This window comes from Mobula hypostoma, chromosome 15, assembly GCF_963921235.1.
Source record: "Mobula hypostoma chromosome 15, sMobHyp1.1, whole genome shotgun sequence".
Lineage (NCBI taxonomy): Eukaryota > Metazoa > Chordata > Chondrichthyes > Myliobatiformes > Myliobatidae > Mobula > Mobula hypostoma.
Genome location: NC_086111.1, coordinates 50,932,184 through 50,943,463, shown reverse-complemented (window position 1 = coordinate 50,943,463; position 11,280 = coordinate 50,932,184). Strand labels below are relative to the sequence as shown.

Sequence of the window (11,280 nt, the reverse complement as noted above, 5' to 3'; positions counted from 1 at the left end):
CTGGTTCATCCATGGCTATTGGTTCGGGTACGTTTAAGTATATTTTCGTAATGATATGCTAAGGGCTGAAAGGTTGCTATGGATGGTTTCGAGTATAGAACTGAGGTTCCAGTCAGATCAGCCATGATCTTATTAAATGGCTGAGGAGGCCAGAGGAGAACAGTTGTCTATATCTGCTCCAAATTTGAATTCCTGTGTGTGTGCTGAATTCCGATTACTCTCTCCAAACACTGCTCCCTATCTCCCATCTCCACCTCCTTCTCACTTGCCATGGGTTCTCTTGTGCAGTGACGTCTTGAAACTAACCTGTTTAACTTGATAAGAGATCCTCCTTTGTCTTGGGTATGATTCCACTCATCAGAGAATTTCCCCTACCGATTCATCATTTTACCAAGGCTCCTTAATACCCTTCTTGATCAGATGCTGTCTTGGTGTCAAGGGCAGTCACTCTCACCATCTCTGATTTCAGCTTTTAAATACATTTGTACCAGACGAGATGCTGCTTGACTTGCTGAGTTCCTCAAGCATTTTGTGTGTGTTGTTCAATACGGTTTTTCTAGTATCTGTAGAATCTCTTGTGTTTAAACTTATATTTGTCTATTTTGTTGGTTGCTGAAATTTCATGCGAGGCGTACACAGCAGACCAGCAGGGTCTGCGCAGAGAGAAACATGGTTAAGGTTTCTCGTCAATGACTTTTCATTAAATCATACTCTGCGGAACACTTCCCACCCGAGGATAATTTATTTTTGCCTTTATGAATGATGGTGGTACTCTGTTCAAATAGTCACAGCTGTTGTTAATGATTTGGCCGGTGCTGCCTAGAGCGCATGCTCTACTGCCTGCCTGTCTGCCGTTCCAGGCAGACTCAAAACGCGACGACGGTATCGCGGAGCGGCTGTCGGTACCGCTTCTGCCGAGGGACGGACCAGCTTCTCCGGGGGCTGCGATTGAAAGTTTCGCAGCCAGATGGATAATGGAGACTGGGGCCAGATGGTGAGTAGGGTTGTGGAGGGATTGGAGCTACGCCCCGGGCCGCAGTGAGCCCGCAGGCGGCGCTGGGGCTTCAGGCGGAGCTGCTGCGTGGCGGCCGGCTGGCCGGACGAGGGGGACACGGAGCGATCTGCCCCTGGCACTGATCGCTGACCCGTGTGGTTGCGGGCGCTGGTAACTGCTGAGCGGGCAGTCACGCCGCGGATACCACAGTCTTTCTGCTAACGTTAAGATATTTGGAGAGAGTCGAGATTGTAAACCATTTGTTGCTTTTATTTGTCTCAGCTACATGTAATTAGCAACCCCTCTATGTAACGCTGCGAAGTTTCTGTTTTGGTTAATGCAAGATTAATTTTGTTCTACATCTTGTTTATCTCGGCAACACACAAGTATCAATTCTACCATGAAACGTAAGGAGGGAAACTTCTATTTTTGTTCGCCGTAAAATGAATTTTGTTTAACTTTGTATGCTAGTATTAATGTAGCTTTTGGGTCTATTTGGCATTTTTCCCGTCCCTTTAAGGCACTTTGATCAAAGAAATGGGCCACATGATTTAGTTACCAGAATGTGTTTTCTTTTCGTACTCTTTATTGCATTTTTTAAATTCAATCTATGCTGGTTAAGCAAAAATACAGCACATTGCATTGTAGGCGTTAATGTGCACTAAGTCTGATGTCAGATGAGCCTGTCAATGTGAAATACTGCTAAAGTGGTATTTAATCACGTCAAGGGGTAAAAACAAACTTTTCCCCCAAATTCTCTAGTACTGTTAGAGCTGGAGTAAATGTTTCAATGTTATGCGCTCTATGGTTAGGTCTTTAATACTAGTTGTTTTTGTGTGAAGGGAGTTGTATAATAGCACAATGAATTGTGAATGAAATATTTGCACGTTAAGTGAAATATATTTTGCATAATTCGGCAAAAATATGGAATCACTAACTGGGTAATTATTTTTACAGTGGATCATTATGGCCTGTAATGTACTACCATGGCTTTTGTAGTGTTCGTACAGGCATTGTAGTGTTCAAAGGGGAACTGGATATGTACCTGTAGGGAAAGAGGCTCTATGGAGAACTGAAACCAGCTGTATTGCTATTATATGTATTCATTTGTCTGAGATTTTCCCTTCCAAGTTCAAACAATTCTCCGACTCTATCATGTTCTAGTTTTGTTTTTTTTCTTTTTTCAGATGGGTGACCCAGTCACTCTTAATGTTGGAGGACATCTGTATTCAACATCAATTTCTACTCTCACGAGGTACCCAGACTCCATGTTGGGTGTAATGTTCAGGGGAGATTTCCCCACTGCCAAAGACTCCCAAGGAAATTATTTCATTGATAGAGATGGACCTCTCTTCAGATACATCTTGAACTTTCTAAGGACAGCAGATCTGACACTACCTCATGGCTTTAAAGAAATTGATCTCCTTAGAAAAGAGGCTGATTTTTATCAGATAGAACCTTTAATTCATTGTCTAAATGACCCTAAGCCCCTTTATTCATTAGATACCTTTGAGGAGGTGGTGGAACTGTCTAGCACACGCAAACTTTCCAAATATTCCAATCCAGTAGCTGTTATAATAACACAATTGACAATCACAACGAAAGTGCATGCTCTCCTTGAGGGTATCTCAAACTATTTCACAAAATGGAACAAACACATGATGGATACCAGAGATTTTCAGGTGTCCTTCACATTTGGACCCTGTGATTATCACCAGGAGGTGTCTCTTCGTGTTCATCTGATGGAATACATTGCAAAGCAGGGCTTTACTATTAGAATGACGAGGGTACATCATATGAGTGAGAGAGCAAATGAGAACACTGTAGAACACAACTGGACTTTCTGCAGACTAGCCCGGAAAACTGATGAATGAGCATCTTCACAGTACCAAATGCTAGCTACCCCATGACAGCATTGGATGGCTGTATAGATAAACATTTATTTGAATATCCAGGTAACCATGTTCTGCAGCTCAGTAATATTCTGTACATATCCATATTCCTGTGCATACTGTAATCAAATTCTGTTCAAATGGAGTGTAAGATGCATATTCCTGTAATATTGAAATTTTGATTAACATTTTAAACCACTTGCTGGTTTTGTTTTCTAATACTGATGTACTTTTCTGTTGGTTCTCCTTATGAAATAAATAGTTTAATAAAGTATGGTTCTTTGCTGTTCTATAAATAATATCTGCAAGTCCAAAATATTTTGAGGTAGTCTGTGAAAGTATGGGTGCAGATGAATATGATGATAACATTCTTGTGGCTCTTTCAGTGCATGCGAACCCATTTCAGTGGTATAGATTTTGAATGAGTCATTGCACTGATGCTTCATTGTTTATAATGTTCTTTGCAAAATTCTTCAATTTACAGATGTGCATTCATCTCTACAGGTATTTGGAAGTTAGTTTTAAGCAAAAAGTTGAGCCTTTAAATGTTCCAGCAGGTTCGTGTATCATATAGTAATTTCAATGGGAAGAGCTAGGATTTTGGATGAACATAGTAGTTCTAATCAGTATTGCTTATACACTACTACATGAATCTTGAACCTTTGCATGAATCACTTGATAATTTGTAGTTAAATTTCAATATAAACATGTCTTTAGGCCACAGGAAATATGTCATCTTTGTATTACATCCATATTCAGTGCCATTTTAAATATTATCTACTTCTAAACATCCATGATAGTTGTGTACATGAAGTAGTGTTACTAATAATATACATAATCAGATCCATCCCAGACTACAAACCAATTTCATTAGATTATTTAGAACTGAATGAAATCCCATTCATAGCATAATCCAGGGGTTCCCAATCTGGGGTCCGTGGACTCCCTCAGTTGATGGTAGGGCTCCACAGCATAGAGGTTGGGAACCTTTGGCATAATCTATCAAACCTGTGTTGAACTTTGTGCAGCTGGCAAACAGAATTTTCACTTAACTTTTGCTTTAATGTCTGAAATTTAAGAATAACATTGCTAACTGCAGTTGGCTGTGTAGGATTTCAAATTATTAATGTTTGATCTTGCTGGTCTTAGTCTTATGGTGGTTTCATGCAATAGCAACCAGCTTTCCAGGAAAGTCAGCAGTGTATTTTGATCTATTTGAATATTCAATGTGAAAAATTTAACACTTGTGGACCTTTCAAATCCGTAACTACAGGGGAAGGGGATCAATGTAAACATTTGATATCTAATGACTTTTTTTGAAATAAACTGTTTAAAACATTATTTTATTGATTCATTTGATTCATTTAATGAAAAGACTAGAACGTCTGAAACATTTGAATATTTTAAACAAAGGCATCATTTTAAGGAAATATACTTAGTTTTAAGTAATTTATTGAAAATAATACAATTCTCATTTTATTTTACTTAAGCATATTGGAAATTGTCAATTCAATTAAACTTCAGTCAATACACTCATAAAGCTGTTAACATTTAAAGTGAATAACTTGTATCTGATTAAGTTTTAATAGGCAAATGTACATAAGTACAAATTCAGATAAATGCATTACAACTTGGACTGTGCTGCCTGAAAGTGAGGTTTCATGTATTTCTCATATGCAAGGTTCACCTGTTGAAACAAAAATAACAGTAAAATTAAGTAATTAATGATAATGAATAAATCACTCATTCAGATTTTGATTGCTTTAATCAATCAGTTAATTATTATGGCTGACCTCCTGCCAGATTACCTTCCCAGCCCTTGTGAATTTGAATAACAAACATTTCAAGCATTTATAAAAGCATACCATGGCCTGTGCAGCTCAATACACTGAACTTTCACAGGAATTAACAAGAATATTATCCCCAAGAAAACGTCATAACAACCTGAGATCGCGGAGGAATTGATGGCCATATTGCACTGTTCCACCAAGATCTAATCCCTGATCTTGTACCATTTTCCCCCATTTGACATTCTCCCACTAGTGGAAACATTTTGCAAAATCTAGCTATGTCTCTCGCCTGTGAAATTCATATCTTAGTACATGGATTATACTACTGATATCCCGTTTAAGTATAGGAACTGACCAGCATGCTTTGCTGTCAAGCTTCATTTCAGACTTAGTTATATCGATATCATTAACCATGGGAAACAATTACATTTATTTGCAGCTCCAGCAAAGGTTAGAAACTCATGAAGGATAATACAAATTGATACTTCAAAAATGGAAAAGATAACCAAGTACAAACTAGGTTTAGCAAAGCAATGAATTGCTTGACTGCAAGTTACTGCACCTCAGTTGTACAAAGTGCAATAACACAAAAGTCAAAAATTTGGAATAAGAAATTTAGTATAAGTCCACCTTGTGAAAGGTTGAACTCCCAAGCTTCAATCAGTGTTTGACCCCAGTATTTAATTCTTGAAAAGGATTAATATAATTAATACATTTGATTTAATATGCATTATTTCAGTAAGGGCATGTAGTTATGAGCTGGGCTGAGTACATCTCTTGATCTTTTTCATAATATATAAACAAAGTAAAACAGGTGAAATTTACTGCTTTTATCTCAAAGAAATAAATCTGAAATTTGAAACTATTCTTGTATATGTTAATGAAATGTTCACAAACAGAGGTGATTATTAACATCAATGCAGAGTTCCATTTTAGAAAGCATAAAGATCCAGAAGGAATGAGAGGAAGGGATGCAGATTCCTCTTTTTGCAGTAATTCTTATCAATGATTTTGCCACAATTGATGCAGAAAAAATAAACTCCCAAGTGGGACCATCCAATGAACAATGGGTCACAAAACAACAAATCTGATGCAGGTAATACCTTTGCATTTGATGGGGCTCTCTGAGCCCATTCAAAGAGGCGTTGATAAGCATGACCATCGTAACTACCAATGGCAGAATTCAGTTGTTGGTCAGGGTAATCAAATGCATCCACTATTGAGACAGCATCTTTCCTAAAACCATAACATTAACATATTATTAACAGTTTTTACTAAGACACAGAAAATGTAGCAACATAGATGGCAATTCAAAGTAACGAAACATACCACAAGAGATTCACTGGAGCATTGCCAAACAAAAGTCAATATTGAGAAACAAGATAATTTTTGGACTTTGTCCAAAACTTGATCAACATGTAGCTTTTAAGGTACAAAAAGGGCCAGAGAGTTTTGTGGGAGCATTGGAATTTGGGGTTTGGACCACTGGCAGCTTATATGGCATATCGAAAGGCTAGATTCTGCAATGCCTCAATCAATCACACACAATTGACTAAAACATTGGTGGTCATATTCAAATTCTTCAATGAATACTAATTCAGAATGATGACAAGTCAAATGATATTTCTCACAACAGTGAGAGTTATCAACAGAGTTTACACACCACTGAAATATAGAACATCTGCTAAACTTGTTAAAAATCAGCAGAGCAGCCTCAGGGAGATACGTTATCTTCCACATAAGACCATAAGATATAGGAGCAGAAGTAGACCATTTGGCCCATGAGTCTGCTCTGCCATTCAATCGTAGGCTGATCCAATTCTTCCAGTCATCCCCACTCCCCTGCCTTCTCCTCATACCCTTTGATGCCCTGGCTAATTAAGAACCTATTTATCATTGCCTTAAATGCGCCCAATGACTTGGCCTCCACAGCCGCTTGTGGCAACAAATTCCACAGATTTACCACCCTCTGACTAAAGTAATTTCTCTGCATCTCTGTTCTAAATAGATGCCCTTCAATCTTGAAGTCGTGTCCTCTTGTCCTAGACTCCCCTACCATGGGAAATAACTTTGCCATATCTAATCTGTTCAGGCTTTTTAACATTCAGAATGTTTCTATGAGATCCCCCCTCATTCTCCTGAACTCCAGAGCTGCCAGATGTTTCTCATACAGTAACCCTTTCATTCCTGGAATCATTCTTGTGAATCTTCTCTGAACCTTCTCCAATGTCAGTATATCCTTTCTAACATAAGAAGCCCAAAACTGCACACAAAACTCCAAGTGTGGTCTCACGAGTGCCTTATAAAGCCTCAACATCATATCCCTGCTCTTATATTCTATACCTCTAGAAATGAGTGCCAACATTGCATTCACCTTCTTCACAACTGACTCAACCTGGAGGTTACCCTTTAGGGTATCCTGCACAGGGACTCCCAAGTCCCTTTGCATCTCTGCATTTTGAATTTTCTTCCCATCTAAATCATAGTCTGCCCGTTTATTTCTTCCACCAAAGTGCATGACCATACACTTTTCAACATTGTATTTCATTTGCCACTTCTTTGCCCATTCTCCTAAACTATCTAAATCTCTGTACAGGCTCTGTTTCCTCAACACTACGTGCTCCTCTACCTATCTTTGAATCATCAGCAAATTTATCCACAAATCCATTAATTCCGTTGTCCATATCATTGACATACATCGTAAAAAGCAGCTGTCTCAACACCTACCCCCTTTGGAACTCACTGGTAACTGGCAGCCAGTCAGAATAGGATCCTTTTATTCCCACTCTTTGTTTTCTGCCGATTAGCCAATGCTCCACCCATGCTAGTAACTTCCCTGTAATTTCATGGGCTCTTATCTCGCTAAGCAGCCTCATATGCAGCACCTTGTCAAAGGCCTTCGGAAAATCCAAGTACACAACATCTACTGCATCTCTTTTGTCTACCCTGCTTGTAATTTCCTCAAAAAATTGCAGTAGGTTGTCAGGCAGGGTTTTGCTTTCAGGAAACCATGCTGGCCTTGGCCTATCTTGTCATGTGCCTCTAGGTACTCTGTAATCTCATCCCCAACAATCGATTCCAACAACTTCCCAACCACTGATGTCAGGCTAACAGGTCCATAGTTTCCTTTCTTCTGCCTCCCACCCTTCTTAAATAGCGGAGTAACACTTGCAATTTTCCAGTCATCTGGTACAATGCCAGAATCTACCGATTCTTGAAAGATCATCGTTAATGCCTCTGCAATCTCTCCAGCTACTTCCTTCAGAACCCAAGGGTGCATTCCATCAGGTCCAGATTTATCTACCCTCAGACCATTAAGCTTCCTGAGCACCTTCTCAGTCGTAATTTTCAATGCATATACTTCACTTCCCTGACACTCTTGAATGCTGGTATACTGCAGATGTCTTCCACTGTGAAGACTGACGCAAAATATGCATTCAGTTCCTCTGCCATCTCTATGTCTCTCATTATAATACAGGTTTCCCCCACTATCCGAAAGTAGAGCGTTCCTATGAAACCTTTCGAAAGCCAAAATGGCGTAAAGTGAAGAAGCAATTACCATTAATTTATATGGGAAAAATTTTTGAGCGTTTCCAGACCCAAAAAATAACCTACCAAATCATACCAAATAACACATAAAACCTGAAATAACACTAACGCATAGTAAAAGCAGGAATGATATGATAAATACACAGCCTATATAAAGTAGAAATAATGTATGTACAGTGTAGTTTCATTTACCAGAATTGGGAAGACAGCGAGCACACTGGAAGGTTCACGCATTTTTCTATCATACAGTTCTTTGTAAGCACTCAAAACATCCTGCAAACCTGCCCTAAATCTATGTGTCCTTTCAAATTAAATTCATACTTTTCTGCAATCATAGCAGCACAGTCAATCGTAGCGAAAATCTCACGCAATTCAAAGCTATGGTGGCTTGATGCTGAGATGCTGAGTGTAGTTCCTGGGGACGGAGCTTGGCGGTGTCACTCTCACTGCTCGGGGTGCGCGCTGCCTCTAATGGCTCGCTGCAAAACAAATGCTGAACGCTATTTTCGCTTTTTGCCACTCTCGCTGCTCAGGGTGCGCGCTGCCTCTATAATGGCTTGCTGTAAAAGAAACGCTGAACGCTATTTTCATTTTTTTCGTAAAAGCGAAAATCCTTTTCAGATTTCTTTCGGTTAGCGAAAACAGGTACTAATGTAGGTCTTTCATAAAACCTAAGTGGCGTAAAGCGAACTTTCGTAAAGTGGGGGACACCTGTATCTCCATCGTCATTTCTACTGGTCCTATATCTACCCTCAACTCTCTTTTACCCTTTAAATACTTAAAAAAGCGTTTAGTATCTTCTCTGATATTAGTAGCCAGCTTACTTTCATAATTCATCTTTTCCTTCCTAATGACATCTCAACAAGAAAGTCAGAAATTGCATTTGGTAATATACATGAAAAGTCATCTGTAGCTGAAATCATTAGCTTTTACATAAATTTTATTGGAATGGACTTTTCAAATGAATAGGATAGTTACTTTAGCACCACAGCTTAGTACATTTTGGAACTGCTGTTGGATAATTGGCAAGTTCAGCGATACATTGGGAGATTACATTTGCTGTCACCTTACTCACATTTTGCTTCTGCATTTGTACACTGTTGTAAAATCAAAAGATAAGCTGAATTTCAGAATGCAATTGGGCCTATTAATCTGTGGGTAAGATTCCAAATAATGTTGGATTTGACCAAGTGGCTTTAATGGGCTGTCTCAAAATTTCAGGAAATGAACTGTTTCTGCATATTACATCAACCTTAATAAGTTGTTATTTTTCTTATCTCCTGTCCTATTATCTTTGTGGAGCTAAACATGATCAAAAGCACAAACAGACACATGAATTTGCTCAGCATGATAATACTCGATGCAAAGATGGACCTTATTATGTCCTGAAAAATAAATTCCGCTGCTGTCTTATTCAAAAATAGCTTGTAGTTTCTGATTGGAAACCCAGTGCTGTGGTTAGTGATTTTCACTTCCACAGTTACAAAACAAAAAAATGACAACATAAACTAATTGACATATTCAAATAATTTTTTCTTATTCTGCATTTATGTATGTACAAATAAATTACCGGAGGAGAGCTAGAAGATCCAATTGAGAAGAACTCAATAAATCTAGTTGTTTTCCAGTCATATAACCATCATATAGGAAATCCCCAGCATTGGTCAGAATGCCAGTCAATGCATAAAGATCACATAACCTCTTGATCACTTGCTGGATTTCAGACTCCAGCTTCAACTTCTCCATTGCGTCGACAAAGTTCTTCACAACTACAAAATGACAGTGAGCCTGTAAAATTAAAGGGGGCTTCATAATGAAACAGAAACATTGAACCCAAGAAACAAAATCAGAACATTCACATATCTGTCTAGAGTATTTTCCCCAAATGTCACCCATTTTCATAGAGGGTGGAGCAGGCTTGAGAGGTTTCTGCTGCTCCTGTTCACATTTTAACATTCACTCAACAACACAGCTCTGCTAAGACTTTCCAGTCTGGGATTCTGGGTGGGTTGCATGTGGTGGTAGTGAGTGAATTTTGAAAACTCGGTGTTTTAATTATTTGTCAAAAATATCAATAAGAGATATTTTGGGCCTAGTCTTAAATAAAGATGGGAACTGGTCCTAATTTTAAAAAAATCATTGTTTACTCTCAGTGACTGACATGGAAACCTGGGCAATATTTCTCATCTGTGTTCTTTATTGGTATGTGGTATTATGAACCCAACGGAGATGCAGCTGAGGGACGTCACCAAGGGTTTCCATGGCAATCAGCTTCATAACAAGGAAATTAATCCTTTGCACAATGACGAGTCACTTGACTTCCACACGACATTCGAGATCACTGTTGAGATCAGCTGTCGTGTTCAGCTGAAAGTTCAGCAGGATCATCATCATTCCCTGAGTGGTGCACATTGCAGTCACAGCTGCAGGAGTGTAGGTGGCAAATGTTAGGCCAGATGATCCAGCCTATTTTCCTGCTCCAGTCTATGAATTTCTTCTCAGTTCCCTCTTAACACTCATAGCACAATCCTGTAGCCATCAGAACTGCTGCTTTAAAGTTCCATTTACCCAATTAGAATGGCTCCAGCAGCTGTGCTATGTCTTTTTTTGTGTGAGATGTGGGAATTCTAGGAGATTTTTGTTTCATTCAGCAAATGAAAAAATGATGGATCGGAGCTACAGGGAGGTAGTCACCCCTAACTTGCAGGAGGCAGGTATCTGGGCGACTGTCAGGAGAGGGAAAAGAAATGGGCAGCCTGTGCAGAGCACCCCTGTGGCCATTCTTCTCAATAATAAGATAAGAAAGATGGAGGGGCAGGTAGTGTTGAGAAAACAGGAAGGCCACATAGGACTTAGAAGTCATGGGACTTAGATTGCCGATTGCGTTGCCTCTGATCTAGGCCGGCATTTACGTGCTGGGCGGCACGTAATCAATTAGCTTGTTTATTTCGGCTTTTTTCTTAAAAATGTGCTGGATGCATTCTGGCTACCGCTGTACCACTGTATTCTTCACGGCCCGGCGGTTTGGGACCACTGTTATAATTGACATCACTAT

At 39.2% G+C, this 11,280-nt stretch overlaps 2 protein-coding genes across 3 annotated transcripts in view; one reads left to right on the top strand and one right to left on the bottom strand.

Annotated features, from left to right (window-relative positions):
- Positions 1–856: 856 nt before the first annotated feature.
- On the top strand, positions 857–4,186 carry LOC134357096 (BTB/POZ domain-containing protein KCTD6). The gene is made up of 2 exons (XM_063068400.1): positions 857–994; positions 2,182–4,186. The coding sequence occupies exons 1-2, from the start codon at positions 968–970 to the stop codon at positions 2,866–2,868; spliced, it is 714 nt and encodes a 237-aa protein (XP_062924470.1). The 5' UTR covers positions 857–967; the 3' UTR covers positions 2,869–4,186.
- Positions 4,187–4,243: 57 nt separating this feature from the next.
- The window catches only part of LOC134356829 (peroxisomal acyl-coenzyme A oxidase 2-like), a 42,146-nt gene continuing 35,109 nt past the window's right edge, over positions 4,244–11,280 (bottom strand). For both annotated transcript variants that reach the window (XM_063068003.1, XM_063068004.1), the window contains exons 12-14: positions 9,796–10,013; positions 5,780–5,912; positions 4,244–4,573 (exon numbers count right to left, since the gene is read on the bottom strand). In XM_063068003.1, the coding sequence (XP_062924073.1) occupies positions 4,511–4,573; positions 5,780–5,912; positions 9,796–10,013 (414 nt within the window). In that variant the 3' untranslated portion in view covers positions 4,244–4,510. The remainder of the gene's footprint in view (positions 4,574–5,779; positions 5,913–9,795; positions 10,014–11,280) is intronic.